This window comes from Nanorana parkeri, unplaced genomic scaffold (genome assembly GCF_000935625.1).
Source record: "Nanorana parkeri isolate BGI_ZX_2015 unplaced genomic scaffold, ASM93562v1 scaffold559, whole genome shotgun sequence".
Lineage (NCBI taxonomy): Eukaryota > Metazoa > Chordata > Amphibia > Anura > Dicroglossidae > Nanorana > Nanorana parkeri.
Genome location: NW_017306827.1, coordinates 299587 through 320161, shown reverse-complemented (window position 1 = coordinate 320161; position 20575 = coordinate 299587). Strand labels below are relative to the sequence as shown.

General features: G+C 39.0%; 1 protein-coding gene across 1 annotated transcript in view; it reads left to right on the top strand.

Moving 5' to 3' along the window:
* ABCB7 (ATP binding cassette subfamily B member 7) overlaps positions 1 to 20575 on the top strand; it is a 96134-nt gene that overhangs the window by 35996 nt on the left and 39563 nt on the right. Inside the window, exon 5 of the mRNA XM_018562070.1 lies at positions 15253 to 15385. Coding sequence (XP_018417572.1) covers positions 15253 to 15385 — 133 coding nt within the window. The remainder of the gene's footprint in view (positions 1 to 15252; positions 15386 to 20575) is intronic.

The window sequence follows — 20575 nt, the reverse complement described above, 5'->3', positions numbered from 1 at the left end:
ACCTTTACATTTTTTTTTTCCAGACAGGTAGGTATAGACCATTCCTCCAAGCATGTTCTTTGACAGAATTGTGCATTTTTAATGTTGTCTTTTAGGCAATATTAAAAGGGCTCCCTACCAAATGTTTTTTTGTTTTTTTGCATTGTTACATGTTCCTCATGGCAGTACCCTGCTACCGACGATCTTTCTTCGATATGGGTGGGGAGTCCCCTTTAAGCACCAATATAATTAAAAAAAAAAAAGCTTCTCCCCGCAAAACCTTCTTTTTTTTTTTTACATTTTTTTGCATTGTAATGTGTCCTCCAAGGCAGCGCCCAGCTACCCATGCCCTTTTTTACCAAAAGCTTGCAAATTGTCCCTGAAAATGGCCAGAATAGATCTTAAAGATTCAGCTCCCATTGACTTTAGTGTGGTAATGTTCAGAACGGTGACCTGCCCCGGGCCCAACCCACGTACGTTCAGCTCATACCTTGTGACAATAGGAGTAGAATTTTTGCTGCCATTTTATACTGGCCACTTCTTAATGGCATACCAGCCAGTTACAATGTGTGCTATCCATCATTCATAAAATATAGACATGTGCATATTTTTAAAAATCAGCCAGCACATTCCGTGTTAGATATATTTATCTAACATTTATCAGGTATGTATTGCTTTATTTGTAATGGAGCAAATGTAATGTTTGAAGTACTGCATCTATTAAAGCAGCTAAAGTGACAACCGGAGCTCTCCATAGTGCTGAAACTGTGTTTCAGATCTATGTGATTTCAACTGCAGAGAACAGGAAGAGACCTATCAGGGGACATTAAACATTACTGGATACACTTAAATTTAAAACATTAAAATGGTGAATTGCATTTTTTTTAACAGAAAGAAGAGAATGCATATGCCACTCACCCATGAAAAGTAATTTAATTGAAATGTGATTCTTATTTTTGTTGGATAGAGCATAGTAGAACTGAAGCTGCACCCCTTTTATTTAGTGATTTGTTGGGCACAGATGGATGACACACATATGTTGGGCAAGGGTAGAACTGGCTTACTAATTTAAAGCCAATTTAACCATTTTCCCTCATAGATTAAATCCCTCTAACACAAATTTTATTAAAAAGGCTATTTTCAGTATTTTCCTTGCACTTGCCTGCCACCTGATATTTTCAGGTTATTGGGTGTGATCCCCACATGTTTAAGTGTTTATGTCTGTACTAGTGCTGAGACTCCTGAAAATGATATTAAACTGCCCTTTACTGTTGTGCAAAGCTAACACATTACAGATTGTGTACAGGAGGACTGAGATTATGTATCTGCCTCAGGCAGCACAGTGCTGGCTGCGTCTTACCAGACATTCATGAAATATTAATCTCCTGTTTCTACACCACTTCTAAATTATCTCACCTTGTTTAACCACACTGGTTCATGAGATGCTGTAAGATCGGCAACAGAATTTTAGACCACAAAATACCAAAACCTCAATTGCTGTAAGTTTTAAAAAAATATTGTGATGTCATGATATGCAAGGATGGGTGAAAGTCAGCTAGTTCAGATCTGTGACATGACTTTTATAAAAACTCCTGGCTAGATTCCTTGCAAGTAATCCCCCACAGAACTCTTCCACTTATATTCAACTATATAATATTGATTGTACTTTGTTTTACCAGTCCAACAACACCAATCCTGATTACAAATAGCTTCAGGAACTCCGGGTATAAACTCCACTCTATAATACTTCAAAAGAACAACAAAGGGTCGCATCTCCGGTTCAATACTCAGTATAAAACTTTATTTGATCAATAGTAGTCCATGTTGCAGTCCCTGCCTAATCATCACCCCTATAACGCGTACCTATAAAGGCTTATTTTTATTGATGACCCATGCAGAGACTGCAGCAGGAAGATGCATGCAGATGGGTAATGAGTCTCCATTGCAGAGGGGCAAATCCAAGAATTCTACTGGAGATGTTGAGTCCACTGCCCATAACCAGAACATCAGTCTTAATGAAGTGGAATGTTTTAAAATAATAGATTATTGCCAAAATGTGATATTTAACATTGTTTTATTCCCCAGGGCGGTTGCGGATCAGCGTGGCTACCGTGCTGATCTCGCAAGGGAGGTTTGGGGAGTTTTTCATTGTGTTTTAGCACTGAAACGCAATAAAAAATGCCCAAAACCGTGCTGATCAGCGCGGTTCCATTGAAACCTGTATGGAAACCGCACTGATCAGCGCAGGGAGCAGTTTAAGCGGGAGGCGGTTCAGATCGCGCGGATGGTCCCCATAGCAATCTATGGGATCGTTCATGTCGGCTAATCCCTGTGGCCGAACTGCCCTGGTGTAAACGGGGCCTTATTGAGTTGTGAAACTGAAATTCTGTAACTGTTCTATGTGTCTTAGCAGATTGTTGGTTGAATTCACTTTTAAAAAGCTTTCTGCTTTGGACACAAGAAGGTAGAATATGCTTGTTCCTCACTAGTACATGCAGGAAAAAAAACTAGAAGTGAAATGGGGAAATTAAGGAGCCAGAAGATAGGAAAAGGAGGTGAAGTGCTAATTTGGCTGTGCTGCTTGCTTATGCTAATAATATTGTACCTACGGATGTTATGTAAATTGTAAGATAGTATTAATATATAATAATATTTTCAGCATGTTCTTAATCCATATGGTACTACAATGTATCTTTCAACCTCTAGATGTCACTGTTGGGAAGGCAAGGTCTTGGTTAAGCTATAAATGACCCCCACCTAACAATTACATGACATTATTTACATAATTTCAAGTAGTAAATGTACCTGTAAATATTCAAAACATATACCAAATGTTTCTACAACCTAATCTACACTGTGTATCTTATGATTATATGTAAGCCTCCTGTGTAGTCAGTATACCCAGTTTATATTTTGAATTAGGATTATGCATTTGTTTTATAGCACAAAAGGTGTCAACTATATTTGTTTACTTTTTGAGTGTGAATATTGCATCATCTAATTGCAGATTAATTAGGCTTATTCATTACAACAGTACAAATAGCAGCCATAGAGTCCAGTAAGCTATGGCAGCCAATCAGATTTTAGTTTAGTAATGTACCATCAGTGAAGTATGTTTATTTGCTACAGGTTGCGCATACAAGGGCCTACTGCACACATGTTAGAACCTGAAGTGATAGGTAATCTTCCTACCAGTGACCCAGGCAACAATAAAAGCACATTTGCTAGCTTAGTGAGGAAGGTTTACAACCTTTTGTCAGGATTTTATTGCCAGCTGCATCACCATTAAGAACATTTTCCCTGGCGTCCTGTGCTGGTGACAGGTGTCAGCCAAAACTGGAAATGAGAAGTAATCTTTCTAATGTAAACATAGACTGCATTTAATACCTGACAGCACAAATCTCACAGAGTACACAACATCTAAATCTGACAGAGTTTCTAACCCTTTCCAAATTCTTTCCACATGTCAGCAAATGGCAAGTAAATTCAACCGATGGTTGAGAGAGGGTTCCTGGGTTGTTACAGTACTCCCTGAATCTCAGGCAACATGAAGCTATGTCTCTTTGCAGGCTCTTGATTAGTGGACTGTATAGCCCAACCGGGGATCAGTATATAAAGCAAGGCAGTATGCTGGTTCTATTAGAACCTTTTGATTTTAATGTTTCTGATAATAATCCCACTGCATCGTTGGTGACAAAATGAATGGAACCTGTGCAAAGAGGTATTATCGGTCATGTGTACATGTGTAGCTTTATCTGTAAATGTGGTTTTGAGCTGGTTATTATCATGTAATATCCAATAAGGGTTTGTTTCCCTTCACTGTACAGTAGTAGAAATCTTAAAGCAGAAACCACTATCTGTGCAGGGATAGGAGGTAGTAGATCTTTAAATTTCAGCTTCCACCTCACCCTGTCGGTGTTTCCTGTCCCTCTGACTCCTGCAGCCTCCAGGCATTGTTTACATCTTGTGCCACAAGTTCTCCTTTTTTTTTTTTTTGCTGCATCTGCACAGTAGAGCCTCATATAAGTATATGGGGCTCGTCTTCTGAAGTTAGACAACCCGATAGAGGTCGATTAGGCTCTAATGCCCTGGCACAGCTAAGGCTGGCCATACTCATTTTTTTGATCAATTTTTTTTCTTGTTCAACCCGCGTCTTGTCCTTGTTTAGTATCATTTACTTTGCCAGGTTTTAGTTACCCTTTCCCAACTTGTCTTGCTGCCATCAATTTCAAAATTACCTCTTTTTTTTTTTTATCGTACATCTTCTCAGTTTAAACATTTAATATGTTTTCTATTGTGAATAAAATATAAGTTTGAGATTTGAAGACCATTGCATTCTGTTTTTATGTAGATTTTATAAAGCGTCCCAACATTTTTGGAAGTGGGGTTGTACATTTGCACACAGTTTTTGCAGAAACTTGGCAGGTCGGTTGTTCCAAACATATTGGAGAACTAACCATAGATCTTCTGTGGATGTAGGCTGCCTGAAATCCTTCTCTCCCTTCATGTAATCCCAGACAGACTCGATAATGTTCAGATCAGGGCTCTGTGGGGGCCAAACAATCACTTCCAGGACTCCATGTTCTTCTTTACACTGAAGTTGTTCTTAATGATATTGGCTGTATTTTTGGGGTCATTGTCCTGCTGCAGAATAAATTTGGGGCCAACCACAGGCCTCCCTGATGGTATGGCATGATGGATAAGTATCTGCTTGTATTTCTCAGCAATGAGGATACACATTGATCCTACCCAAATCTTCAACTCCATTTGCAGAAATGCAGCCCCAGACTTGCAAGGAATCTCCACCATGCTTCACTGTTGCCTGCAGACATTCCTTATTGTACCGCTCTTCAGCCCTTCGGCGAACAAACTGCTTCCTGCTACAGCCAAATATTTAAAATTTTGACTCATCAATCCAGAGCACCTGCTGCCATTTTTCTGCCCCCCAGTTCCCATGTTTTTGTGCATTGTTGAGTCTTTTAGCCTTGTTTCCACGTCGCAAGGATTGCTTTTTCTGGCCTTCATGCCCAGTCTCCAGACAGTAGATTTGTGTACCTGGGTCTCACTGGTTTCCGCCAGTTCGGTGCTGATGGCACTGCTGCATTAAGTTTTCTTTGGCCAACCAGTGCGTCCACAGTCCTCAATGTTGCCCGTTTCTTTGTGCTTCTTTAAGAGCTTGAACAGCACATCTTGAAACCCCAGTCTGCTTTGAAATCTTTGCCTGAGAGAGTCCTTGCTGATGCAGTATAACTACCTTGTATCTTGTTGCTGTGCTCAGTCTTGCCATGGTGTATGACTTCTGAAATGAAACTGTCTTCCATAACCTCACCTTAGTAGCAGAGTTTGGCTGTTCCTCACTCAGTTTTAAGCCTCCTACATGGCTGTTTCAGTTAATGACTGTGTTTTAACCTACCTATGAAATTGATGACCATTAGCACCTGCTTGGTATAATTGGTTAATCATACACCTGACTCTAATTCTACAAAATACCTGACATTGTGTAAGTGTAAGAATGTATGATGGTTTTGAAGCCAAAAGGTAGTCACACCAAATATTGATTTATATTTTTCTTCAGTTCACTCACTTTGCATTTTGTAAATTGATAAAAAATAAACATTCAAAGTATACAGTGTGTGTACAAGTATTAGGCAAGTGAGTATTTTGACTAAAATCACACTTTTTATCCATATTGTTCAACTCCAAGCTGTACAAGCTTGAAGGCTTATTGAATTTAAGCATATCAGGTGATGTGTATTTATGTAATGAGGGTGGAGCCACACTCTGCCAGGCAGATTGCGCGTTTTCCTGCTGCAATACCGCCTTGCCCGAGCGGTTGCACACGATCGCAGTTGAAAACATTGCGCCTTTATTCGCATGCAGATGGGGGCAGCGGGGCTGCTTTTCATTTTTTCAATTCTTATTTACTTTGTAAAAAATTTTAATTTTGTTTTATTATTTTTACTTTATCGCCTTTTTATTTTTTACATTTTTAATTATTATTTTTTCCTTTTTTTAAACTTGACTGTATTGCTATCACACAGGGATTAACAATCCCCTGTGTGATGGCATTTGGAGGTGACAGGTACTCTTTATTGAACCTGTCACCTCCAACACAGGAGTTCTAGCAGGCACTGTTGCTAGAACTCCTGTGAGTCTGACAGGAACGAGCAGCGGCCGCGGAGGACAGAGGCTACGGGAGGTGACAGAGCCTGTCACTACTCCACGCCCCTGCTCTGTCCCCGCTCTCAACGCTTCACGCTCTCTCCCCGCTCTCAGCGCTCCACGTTCCGTCCCCGCCCATCCGCTCTTGACGCTCCACGTCCCCCGCTCGCACCGCCGCTCTCAGCGCTCATTTTAGGAAAAGAAAACCAGCCCTGCTACTTTTCCGTAGCAGGGCTAAGACAGCGAAAAAAGCACTTGCTCGGCGCCCGGAACAACATGTCCCGGGCGGCGGGCGATACGAATTCCACACCCCTGATATATATAATTATATGTGTATATACAGGGTTATTCAAAAAGAATGAACCAATATCATGACACATTGCTTCAGTTCTCAAGCATTGTCGCGGAATGAGTCAGTGACCATTTGAAAGAGGAGTTATCTAAGTTTTGGAATGAGTCCGTGACCACTTGAAAGTAAGTTTTGAATGGCTGCCACAGTGGGGCGATGTAGTCGCGTTGTTCTTCTGGAAACGTTCAGTTGTTTATTTACCCTCGGAATGGGTGCTGTGTCTCAGGACAAGGTTTATGGTCCCTTTTTCTGTGGAGGAAACACCGTTACAGGACACACCTATCTCGATATGCTCCAAAACGTGCTCTTCACTTCACTGCAAGCAGATTCGCACGACTTCATTTTTCAACAAGATGGAGCACCGCCCCATTGGCACCTAATGGTTCGATCTTTTTTAAATGAAAAAGTGCCCCAGCGATGGATCGGTCGGAAGGGGGCCAATGACCTTGCTCTTTGTGCTTGGCCTGCGAGATCCCCAGACCTCACCGTGTGTGATTTTTTTTTTTTCTTGTGGGGATTTGTAAAAGATCGCGTTTATGTTCCACCGCTACCCACTAACCTTGATAACCTTAAACATCGAATAACAACAGCGATCAACTCCAGTGGATCGTGATATGCTGATACACACCTGGGAGGAATTCTCTTATCGCATTGATGTTGCCCGTGATGCAGATGGTGGTCACATTGAACACTTGTAAGACAGGAAATGAAAGTTGATTGTGAGTATAATACTTGTGACTTGGCTGGAGTTTTGTATTACTTTTCCTTAATAAAATATTGCGTTAAGAAATATATCACACACACGCGCGCGTGCAATTTTTTTTATGGCATTTTATTATATGTTTATTGCTTTTGAAGTAAAAACTTCAAATGAAATGTGAAAGTGGATCAGCTACAGCTATTACCAGCATTATTTTTTCTTATTTTCAGTTTTTATAGATTCTGAATCGCAGTTAAAGAGATTTGTCATGTAGTATAGCTGCTTACATATAACTGTTATTTTTTTCCATCAGATTTGATGATATCATTCAAGGCCTTTGCAATGTTTGGCATGCAAGTGGTTAACTTTCTCTGTCACAGTAGTGAAGTGCATGTCACTTTTAAAAAGCAAGAAATAGCCCTAATGATTAGTTACCCTCCTTGGAGCTGCTGGCCTGTCATTGCTGCGTGTCACAAAATGTATAGGTGATGCTCTTCACCTAGCAGTAATAATAGCAGAGTCAGAATTTGTTATTGGAGGGTCGGCACCTGCTTACATTGCCATGCTTCAGTGGAATAATTGCTGACTGTTCACATCACTAGTCCTGTGGACTTAATTCATACAAGATTTAGAGATCTAGGCTTCCGCAATAGTATATCTGAAAACTCTGCGCAATGGAAACCATCTCAAATGATGAAAAAATTATTAATAGTATAAATAAATGAAATAAAACCGCTGCCATGCTAACTATATAAGTGAAAATGAATCAAACAATTGCACCGCGCTGGTACCCATAAATATCTTATCAATCAATCAATGATAAGATATGCATATATGATATGCATGTGGCGTGAATAATAAAGTGCTATATCACAAATATAATAAAAGCAGTGATCTTCATGAATCTCAATATATGTCTCTTCTTATGATGTCTCCAGTGAAAGACTATAAAAAGTCCACCATTAGTCGATGGTAATGAATTCAAAGAGGCAAAGTGCAAAAAGTAAATAACGACAAGTGATATGATAAGTTCTCCTTGTATCTGTGATGATCAAAAAACTCCCGGTGATTGCACACCCCACACTCACCAGACTTCCGTCGTCATAGAGGTGTAGCGGTCAGAGATGACGTCACGGGTCTTTAGACCGCCAGAGCCTGAGGAAGAAGAGGCTGTGGGGACCGGTCTAGCAGCCAGACGGGACGAGGAACGGTTGAGTATTTTTTCTTCCGCCCCATAGACAAAACAATTAGGTAGCCCCAGTGCAAGGGTTAACTTTTCTCAATCCATTAGTTTCCCTTTAAATATTTTTGGATTCTCATAGATTTATACAGGGACAAAAAGGATAAAAAAATGGGGAAAAAAGGGTTGACTTGATAGGCCACTTGGTCTTCTTCTGCCATCACTCTTATATCTTTATATGTTAAGTTACAACCTTAATAAATGCAGGCACCCTGTGGTTCCTGCATGTGCCTTTCAATATCTACGGGAGCACTTTTTCAGGAAAATTAAGGTGGTAGGTGGCTCAGTGTCCAGTGGGGTTACTAGGGGTATCAAAATAAAATAATAATGAAACAGGGTATTCTCCTGGCTACAGATACCCTTCACCCACTACTCTCTCCCCACCCCTCTCGACATCCCTACTTTTTTCTTTTCTTTTTACATTGTTTAGTTTCCCACAAGAAATATGATGTGATAACTCTCCAGCTGCACTGGGGAAAATTAAAAATTAGAATACTTACAGTGGGTATAGAAAAGAATCACTCCCCTTTTAAAATAATCACATTTTGTTGCTTTGCAGCCTGAATTGAAGACAGACACAGTTTTTGTTTTATCCAGCTGTATTTACTCGTTGTAACTTATAACATCCAAGTGAAAGATATAACACCAACATGTCAGAAAAAAATAAAAATGTCAACAACATGTGATTATTTTAAAGGGGGGTGATTTCTTTTATATACCCACTGCATATGCCTTGCAATTGTCAGGCATTGGCCATTGTTAGAGCCTTTGTTTATGCATTGGTCTATACAGGTTTCACTTGTTAATATATTTTCTATAATCTTCAGCACACACTTTGAACTAAAATAAATGAAATGACTAGTCCTCAGTAGTTCCACCGATAACAGCCAGGGAAATGAAATATGCAGCAATTTAAGGGACAAATTAGTGTGTTTTATGTACGTTTTCATCTATTGTTCTTGGAATACACTTCAGTCAGGCTTGCCCATCACAACCTATCTGCCAGAATGTGGCCAGCTGTGAAGCAGAGAAGATCTAAAGCATATCTCCCTATTGCATTTGGGGCAAGTCCACAATTTTCTGACATTTCATTTTCCTCCAGAACCATGTGAGAAAAAGAATAGTAAAATAGTTCCTGCAGTACTAGGCAATATAATATTAATTGTGAGGGTCTGCTTCTTATGAAACTCGAGATGCTAAATAGTGCTAACTGCTGATGGAGATGTTGACGAATGAGTCAAATATGGATCCTCATGTGAGCAAACCCACTGCAACCCCCCAGACAGGGGAAAGGGTTAACTTATTCACTGGTTTCATTTTCTTAGTGGTAAACTACTTATTTTAGTAGCATAGCTAAATCCTAGTGACCATAGACATATTAATACCATCAGTCATAGTTATATACAGTTGTATCAATTGAACTTCATATGGTTTATACTGTGACTGGAAATCTAGGCTTTAATTAGGTGTGCTTATATATTTACAATAAATTTAGTTTTTTTTTTTTTTTTAAAGCTTGGCTCAAGGGATGACTTTCAATAGATCGCAGCGAGGTAGCTGCTCTGCTACGTACGAAACCCTGACCCAGAATCAGGTCGCCTATGAATGATTTAGCACCGGGTTCCCAACGAACATGTGATGCGCTCCGGAAGAGAGGTGGCCCGCTTCCGTCCGTGCTCCGGTCCCGAGGCGAGCGATAAATTAGAGCAGTTAGCAAGAAGCTTAGGAATAGCTTCAGCTGCCTAATTTCTTTTTATTACTGGAAGATTTTTGTCACATTCTTATCTGGCCCTAAATGGGAGGGGCAGTATGCAGTTGACAAGTCTGTTTTTTTCCCCTAAGTGAACTAAATTAGGAGGTTCTATAGCCAATAGTCACTATTGATTGTCACTAAGCCTCTGCAGCCTTTCATTTTCATTTCTATGTAGGTTAGAAAGGAACACGAAGCCAGCATGGTTTTTACAGCTGGCAATACTTTGTAACAGTTGATACTACCTAATAGTACATAGGCACATAGGCAGTCTACAAATTCTTCATATAATGGAAGAAAATCAGTAACACTGGTTCATATTCGTCTCCTTGGCTAAATCTCTATGTCGTGTTACTATTTGGTCCCTTTGTTCCATGCAGTACTTGGGTTCATTGGGAACTTACAAGTTACCCAAACTATAAATGTCATCACTTTGACATAATGTATGTTTGATTTTGCATTTATGATGATATTTGGCTTGTCTTGGGCCTTGATTTTATTTAAATGTTTTCCATAAAAATATCTTGTATATTCCCTCAGCAATAAAGCAGATTCACTTGAGCACTGTATAATGACTGTTATGAAAAAGATTGGCTGGCGGGCAGCAGTTGTAAGACACTTTGATGAATGAAGACTCCAAATATTTTTGTATCAAAATGAAGGTAACACTCTGGGAGCAGAAAGAACCTGAATTTAGTGATATTATGACCAGCATAGACCTTTAATAAGTATTGCACAGCTAGCACATTTTGTTACTGGCAATGTAGTGATAGTACTATATTCATGTTCTACCAAGTTTAAATCTAAAAGGACTCTTCTGCCCGAGCCCAGTTTTAGGGAAGTTCCACTCTCCATCTTCCCTTTAAAACATTATTTCAGTCTTGGCAGCAAAAAAGAAATGAGGGAGTTTTCATACAAAAAGAAAATGCACTATAGTGTTTGTCACATCTCGGCCGCAAAAACTCAAATCCTGAGAAGTCTTGTGCTCATCATCTCCATATCAAATTGTGTGCTTGTTATTTAACACCTACAAATGATCTTAGAATTATCTTACAAGACTTAATTATGCCTGGCTAATCGAAGATTGTCTTGATTGACTTGGCATTATTTGTGTTAGTCTGTTTTTCCTCTCTTCTATATCTCACATATTGGTATAAATTGAATTGCATGTGTGCATTTTTTTTGTTTTGCCTTAAGCAGGAGTTTGCATGGCATTAGCCCTCCATCCACAAAGCATTTAATTTAAAACGTAAACCACACAGTTTTGCTCACACATCTCTGCCTCTTTCAGCCTAATCCGCTCCTTGCGATATTAATGAATTTCAAATCAAGGCAAATTTTGCTGATGAGAATAAATCCTCACTTGATTATGAATGAAATGGAATGGTACTTGGCCTTATATATATTCATGTTTTACCCTCAGGGAATCCGCTGCACTGAAATCCTGGATGTCGGCTTTAGATCTTATTAAAATGTGTGCAAGATACTTAGGAATATTCCTGTTGAAAGACTGTTATCTAAAGGATATGTTGAAGGAAAGGGGCACAATTGATATTGCTTGCTAAAAGGATATTCTTTTCCTTAACTGACACTTTTATACCTATATATACGGTTTCTTTGAAATGCCAGGTTTATGGCTCCATGGTGGGATTTGGAATTGGAAAGCAAAGCAATAGAGCCATAACTGAAAGCCATTAACACTGCTTCCATTAATTATAATCACACTCCAGGATATTAGGTTACAATGAAGCCTATTTCTTAAATTATTCAATTATGCCTTCTTTTCGTTAGCCATCTTGGTTACAACCGGTTATTAAAGGTTACCATAATAATGAGGCCATTGTTACAGTGTTGGTTGACGATCCTAATGTCTGTGCTGTAGGCTATTACAGACACCCCCAGCTTTTTTTTAAGTGTGTGAATTTTAATTTTTTTTATTATAATTGGCAGAAACCTTTTTTTTAGGTAGGTGACCAGGTGGTTTTTCTGGAATACATTGAAGAAAAAGTGTGGTCACTATCTTTTCTGTGCTCTCTGGCAGGGATGCTAGGATCACAGGAATGGCTGAATTGAATTAGAAACTGTTTGGCAGATGTACACATATGTATTTTACTGTGTATTACGCTGTTTGCTTGAAGTTCAGCTTGAATCCCCTCGCAATTGTACATGCTAAAACAAGGGTCCCTTGAAAAAAAAAAATATTGACTATGTTCAATATTCAAAACAATGGATGTGTAACATATGTTCTTTCTGGTTTTTCTATATATCCTTGGTGTTGCTTGTAACAAACATATTGGGGAATTGTATGCTGATCCTGAATTTTATCATATACTTGTAACTGTATGTCAAATAAATTATGTTATGTACTTATGCATCTTATTAAACCCCATAGTTTATCTTGTGGTTCCATGTATATTGTAGGGGGAGAGGTGGCTTCAGGGTGCGCATGTCGAGGCAATTCATGAATTTGTGAATCTTAATTGACAGTTGAATGACAGGATGCAAGGCTTAATTTATGACTTGTGAAACCTCAGGGCCCCATGTACAGCTTGGGTTTGAGATCCAAGGATGCTCCAAAGGGACACGGGTTGATTTGAAAACACAGGTGTTAATAGGCTCCCCAAGACACTGTTATGTTGAACTCATTTAAGGCAAGGTCAGGTTCATTTTAAGCTTTACAGTCTAGGACACAAAATTCCAGTGTACTACTAGGCAGTTTTGTGGTAAATGAATTCCGCTTTTAAATGCAAGTACTATGGAACAAATTAAGAAAAACAGAAGGTGGTTAAAGTTGCCACACAAGTGCCCAGTATATGCCCATAAAAGGTACTGTATAACCTTAAAATAGAAACTGGTAACATACATTGGTGTCAATTCACTTAGTTATTCACTTAGTTCACTGAGTTATTTTTTTTATCATTTCAGAATGTCTGCATCATGTAGGAATCTTGAGAAATCCGAAATTAACTTTTAATTACTATAGCTTGTTTAAACGCATAATGTTAATTTATACATTATGCATAGCTTCCGATACATAGCACAAAATCAAGAGGACTAAAAATGTTTTGCTGCTTATTTGCATTTGTACTTAGTGTCCGGTGCATCTTGTTGCAGTGTCCAACAATAGTCAGCCAGCATTGATGGATTCCAGTTGCCCTGATTCCATTTTTCCATTGTAGCAATGAAACTGTTCACCATATTGGTCACTGACTGCACCTAGATTTGTAGGAAAAAAGTCAGTGTGAATGAAGAAAATGGCATGTCCAACATGTACAAGTTCCACAAACGTTATGCATCCAGCCCTTTGAGCATGCCTGGACATGTATAAGCTACACATAGCATCATTGAAAATATAGTAAACTTAAAATGTGACAAGAAAACAAAAGATTTTTTTTAAATGGTACGTTATAGGCTAAATTACACTTTATTGTTGTGATTAGCAGCCCAAAATCTATACGATACACCCAGAAGTGTTCAACAAGCAAACTCTTTGTTGTCCAGTTTAATTTACACATTGCACTGGGTGTGTAAATGATCTTTAAAGCTTTTAAGCTGTGTTTATGTGCAAAAGGCTTCTGCGCAGTATACAAATCTTACCTTGCAGCATGTTGCAAACAACGCCCAGCTTCCGGGCACTGATGAGAGGGAGATATGTGACTCCTGCAGTGCAGCGCTAAAAACTTTCCAAATCCTTATTTGCACAACCTTTTTTTTCTAATCTCACAAAGTGTTAATTTATCATAACGTCATTCAGCTCCTTTTCTTGCTCCCCTATGTAGACACATCATTGAAACTCCGTTATCACCATCTTAAAGCTAGCGTAATTATTACAAAATATATATAATGTACATGCGGTAAATCCTGCTGATCATGCAGTAATGCTTCCAGTGAGATGAAAAATTATTTGTGATAAATGAAAACAAGTCTTGGTAATAAAAATATTCCATGCATTTTGTAAAATGAGACTGTTGTCGCACATGTATGGAGTGCTTTTTTGATCCAATTTTTTATCTTATATTCATTGTGTGTGTTAGTGGGTTTAAATGTAGCTTAAGGCTAACCTATAGTGAAAACAACCTGCTTCCCACAAGCACCCCATGCCTTCACAATGCTAAAGCTACTCGGGGCTCTGTCGGTGACAGGCCATATCGCTGTGTGCCAGTTGGTGGCTGTGCCTGAACTCTAATTCTCCTGTTTGATTTTTTTCAGTCACATGACAGGCCACCGTTGAAGCTCAACACAACATTTTTTTAAAGGACAGATGAAGGGGGTAAATGGTAGTGTTTACTGTTGCTATAAGCCTTATGCAAGACTGGATTTACACCTATGGGTTAATGATGCACATTAAAGCATGTTGAGGGGCCCATTGATATCAATAGTAGCTCATCAAAAGGCATGTCAGCCTGCTTCTGTGCACATTGTAGTGAATGTAGACCTTTATTAGATGTACAAGAACAAAAAAAATTATTCTCACAAATATACAGTACGTGAATGAACGCTTTATCGCATCACACAATCAACTGGTCACAGAGGAACTTCAGGAGGGAATTCACCCTGACTGCAGACACAACGACTGTCAGTTACATTCCTGACTCTTCCAGCCACTGTGTGCCTCGGTTTACGCGTTTCAGGGGCACGCTCCCTTCATCAGAACCAATCTTTTAAGATGTACTACAACGCAAATAGATAGGTGTGAACCCAGCCTTAAAATTATAGCAAATATGTCAGTAATATGTTATGGTTATACAACTGATGCCCAACAAAAGTATTTTATGATGATGCTTTATCACTTAAAGGTTTATTCAGCTTTTAAAGAATGGGGCACCTAATTATCACTGCTAGATTTAGATGTCCTCAAGAAATTCAAACCTATATTGAAAAGGCATAACTTATTAGATCATTTAATGGGCTTATGTAACACACTTATCAATTCTTACATTGACATGTTGTGCTTTTTTTATCCAATCTAATGTGGCTGTATGAATATAAACATTGAACAAATATCTTAAAAATGTATGATAGCCACTTATTATTTACCTTAATGGACTACTAATACTTTTGTTTCTCTGCAGGGTATGAATATTATTGTGCCCTTCATGTTTAAATATGCAGTTGACAATCTGAATGAGGTATCTGGGAATGTATTGAATCTAGCAAATGCACCAAATACTGTGGCAACTATAGCAACAACTGCTCTGATTGGATGTAAGTACCACTACGATTTGCAAATGTACCCTAATGTGTTGAAGAAACTTATCCAGTATTCTGCTAGATTGGCTAATTAACCACCTGAAGATCAGGTGTTTAGACCCCCTTCCTGGCTAGGCCATTTTTCAGTGTTCAGCGCTGCAGTACTTTGACTGACATTTATTCCGTCATGCAACGCTGTACTGAAATTAACTTTATACCATTTTTTGGGTACAGATAGAGCTTTATTTTGGGGGAATTTAACACCACTGCGGTTTTTATTTTTTACTATAATTTAGGAAAAATTACTGATATTTTTAAGTTATTTTTTACATAATTTTAGAAAACATTTATTATTACCCAGTTTTTTGGTAAAATATGAAAGACGGGGTCATGTAGGGTAAATAGACACCAACCATGTCAAGCTTTAGAATTGCGCGCACCAGCGAAATCACAGAAAACTACCATACCCAAAATTGGCCATAGGCGACGCTTAAAAAACATTTGCCGCTCATCAGTTTAGTGTTATCAGTGATTGATGGGCCTAGAATTATTGCTCACACTGCGATGTTCGCGGCAATATGTAACATGTGCGGCATAATGGGCGCAATCGTCGTTTTTGCACATATACATGGGGGGGACTTCGTTTTTATTCTTTTTTATGTGTAATTTTTTGGGGGGGAACTTAAATTTTTTTTTCCTATTTTTTTTTTTACTAAACTTTATTGCTATCACATATTGCTTTATCGCTATTGCTAATAAAACCCCCCTATGTGATAGCAAAATATGTGGCAGGTCCTCTTTATGGAGACATCAGGGATCTCCATGACCCCTAATGTCACCTAGGACCCCCCAAAAGAAGCTGATGAAGCACAGATCTGCTCCATCAGCTTCTTTCCAGCTTCTGAAGCTGGAGAGTGACACAAGAATGCGGAAGTGATGTAATATACATCACTTCTGCATTATAGCAGCGGAGAGGGGACCGGAGGGAGCTCATGTAGTGATCTCCCTCTGATCCCCTGTGACACAGGCGCCATGCTGATCCCGGGCTCGCATCGGGCACAACAGAGCCCAGCACCAGCGGGACAATGGCGGGGGGGCACATTGATCGTTACCCCATACAAGCTCTATAGCCGGCGGATCGCTTGTATGTTAACGGGCATCACTGCCTGTTTTTAAATATCAAGCACTTCCCGCTCACGTTCCCGAGGGGGTGTGTCTGAGCGGACGTCTAAAGACGCCCGCTCAGATCTAGGGAAGTTAAAGTGAACCTGTGCTTTGCCCTTCCCCAAGAGGTTTATTTTAATGCCCCCCTTTACCAGCTGCACATACTTACCTCTGCTTCACTCCCCACTGCTGCTTCTTTCAGTGGCCTGAAGTAAGGCAGCCTTGTGTAAGATCCAGTTCACTATAGTCAGAACTTACATAATGGTGCACCTTGACCTATACTACATGCAGGACCTCAAGTCAAGATTAGGCTGCATACCTATCCACTACTAGACCATCCCACTATCTACTGGCCACTGAGGTTGTGGAATCTTGACATCTAAATGACAGTAGTCAGGTTTACCTTTTGAGAAGGGGAAGATTTAAAATGACAGTAGTCAGGTTTACCTTTGAGAGGGGGAAAATCTGGAAATACCACTCTATGGTTAATGCACATAATAACATCAGGGATCTCCAAGACCCCTAATGTCACCTAGGACCCCCCAAAAGAAGCTGATGAAGCACAGATCTGCTCCATCAGCTTCTTTCCAGCTTCTGAAGAAATACAAATTGTATTTCTTCAACTAAAATGTACATGCTAAACACTTATCGCTCTCCTTTTGTGGACCGCTATTTTGATTTTTTGCAGGGTGTGACTTTTTTGGTGCCCTTCAATACTGTAGTTTAACAGTGCTAGGTGTGCTTGACAACTCTGTAAATAAACACAACAGGCATTGTTTATAGTTTTATAAATAAAAACATATGAAATTAAAGAATTATTATACCAAATACCATCATTGTGCAGTATAGTAACCACATACAGAATCCAATTTACTTGATAGTGGGTCTTTTATTTCAATTTGGAGCCCAGTATGCAGACTGGGCCTAGGATCCAGCAGCCTTACCCAAGCACAAAGGAAGTGATCCTTGAAGGCATGAACAGGTTTGTGGTGCACACATTTACCAGTTCTTAGATTATAAACTTTGTTTATACGCTTTTTTATTTACATGGCAAAATTACTTTTTTTTCCTTTTTAAACAATAAATGCACACATCTTCATAATAGAAAATGTGCATTTTATATATTTTTTGCATTGGAACCAGTAAAGCATTGTAACTGCAATTAATAGACCATGGGTGCAATGCTCTAGCTCCTGCAGATTTTCCTTCCCGTCCTTGCCTGTAATGAGCTGTGGACATTCAGTAATACGGATAGGAGGAAGACTGAATGGACTACAAGTCCCCCTGCCGCAGTGACTGAGTGGACTGGTACTTTCTCCATTTACAGATCTTGTCAAGGGATTTGTGAATGGATGACGTGGCTGTGTGGACAGTCGCACCATTTAAAAAACAAAATCACAGCAGCCTGCAGGGAGAAGAACCTCACGATTCAGATAAGTGAGGAGTAGAGGGTTGGGGCTGTGACCATGTTTAATGTTCCCCCCTCAATATGGTTGTAACATGAAACATTGTCAGAATGGTAAACTTAGCCTGTAAAATGCAGAAGGTGGTGTGTACTAGCATTGCGGTATATAGCTGAGAGCAGATGGCAATATAATACTCTGTTATAAATCGCCCCTCCAAGTGTTGGTACCTTGCAGATATCCTTTTATTTTCAGTTTACTAGTATAATTTTCATAGCTAGTCAGGGTTGATGTTTCTAGTTGTGCGTTATACATATTGGTCTATGTTCACTGTGGTCATTTAAAAAGAAAACAAAGTATCTGCTACAGCTGAAGCTTTCCCATATTTAAACAGTACAGTAGTATTAGAGAAACACCCAGAACCTCTTTGTCAAGCCTTAATTCCTCAGTCAAATGCGATGTTGGCTGTAATTACCGTTTTTCATTGAAGGTGACCTTTCTGGTTTGACCCAAAGGCTTATGAATTCTGGGCTTTAAAAGGGTTTTAGGTTTGTTTCTTTTTCTTCTTCTTTCCGTCTATTCACAAATGTTTGAAATACATTTGCAGACCTGGTAGATTTAACATTGGTTTTGAAGGGTGTTTTCATATTTAAACCCTTAGCCTAACAGATATTTGATGCTACTTTGACTGACACGTTTTATTGATGTATCCAACAAAACAGCTTTTCCCATACTTTGATGTGCCACCATCACCACCTTTTGAAGAGCACCAGTAACACTGAGGAATCTGTTCTTGTTCACAGTCTGAATGAGCTATTTTCTGCCAACATATTGTCCCCAGCTACACTGACAAATATCTGTTCTATATCCTGAAGATACTAATTGCAGCTTTGTAGTCTCTCCTTCCTGTAGATCCCATTCTTCTTGTCTGCTTGACTTGGGATGGCTGCTCCACCCACCCAAAAACACAATGCCCAGTCCAAACACCTCACTCTTCTAAACAGCCTGGGGAGCCCATCAAAATGGACATTTCATTCTGTTTAAATCGCTATGCTTCCTCTAGAGCCTGGCAGCGTCTGCTTGTGTGAGTATATTCAAATATGCTTATTCTAGTGGCAGCTGCCAGGCACTAGACAAAGCCTGCTGATTTAAATCACTGGCTGGAAGTGTTTTTCTTTTGTGCATTTCACCATTTTGAGCGCTGTTATGTACCACAATTTTTTCCAAGAGTACATGTTCCTCTGTTTGCGAATCCTGCAATAAAATTGTGTTTTTGTGTGAATATGTGAAAGTATAGTAAAAAAATAAAATTCTTATTTTTCGAATGAGATGTAAATGTCCATGTTTCTCTTTTTCTAATTCTGGTTTATAAACACAGTTTGGTTTGGATCCTCCTGTTTTTATTCCAAGGTTTGGCTAAAAATAAGATGCAGACCTGTATGTTTTACATGGAGTCTAGAAATGTATTTTGCAAAAATCATGTAAGAAGGCTAAAGGGAAGAGACCTGCTGATTTTTTACGTATAAGACTCAACAATCCGCTTTCTTCCTACTTCAAAAGCACTTGGCTAACAAAAACAATATAGAAGGGCAAAATCAACACATTGTTAATCCTTTCCAGTATAATGTGTTCTCTCATTTCTGCATTTTCTGTTAAGACTGTAATTAATAGATTGGCAAGGTTACCATCGTCACGCTCATTATTTTACATTTACAAGGCTTTTGCATTTTTATTTTTGACAATTTTTTTTCAGAAAATTTGTGCTTTTATGTTATTTTTGTCAAGCAATCTTCAGCTTGGTATACAGTCTGTCGTTGTTTGGAGACTATATATTTATACAGAATTTGGAAGCCTTTTTGTGTTGGTTTTTAAATTGAACATATTTATCACATAATGTTGGGAAAGCAGTCAGTTGTCCTGGTTTCACTTTTGCGCACAGTTATGGGTCTAAACTGGAGGGAATCTCCTTGATGGCCTTCTTGGTAGTTTTTCACCATCACTTTCTCGATCGTAGTTGGGTGGAAGACTACCAGCTAAAAGTCTGAATTTCATTTTTCAGAATAGCAGTACTCAAAAGATGGTTCAATTTACCAAACGTTAAAAGGGGATTTTAGCATTATAATTCCTGCCCTTCCTTCTGGACTACAAGCAAGCGCCTTGTTTGCTTTGCAGTGGATACGCCCCTGCTTATGAGACTCCAATACTTTGCATCAAATTACAACTTTGCAGTGAAGGTGTACTCCTTTTAAAAACTTTTGCTACGTACTAAACTGTGCAAAAAGTCTGCAGGAGTGGAGTTTACCCTATTACCTGAGAAATAAAAAGGTATTTTGTAGCAGAGGATTCTTTTTAATGTTTGTTTGAATATTATATAAACCAATTTTTTTTTTTTTTTAAGAACCTGGCTAACACCGAAGTCTGTTTGAATAACATACTGATGCAGTGTAGTGATATTCTTTCATAGTAGTAACCTTAAAAGTTACATGTGATTTGTGATAAGGACCACATTTGACAGGCCAGCCAATCTAAGGATGTTGTGCATGGCTGTAGTGTTCTCTTATCTCATATGAGTGTGGTGTGTGTGTGTGTGTATATGTGTGTATGTATGTATGTATGTATATATATATATATATATATA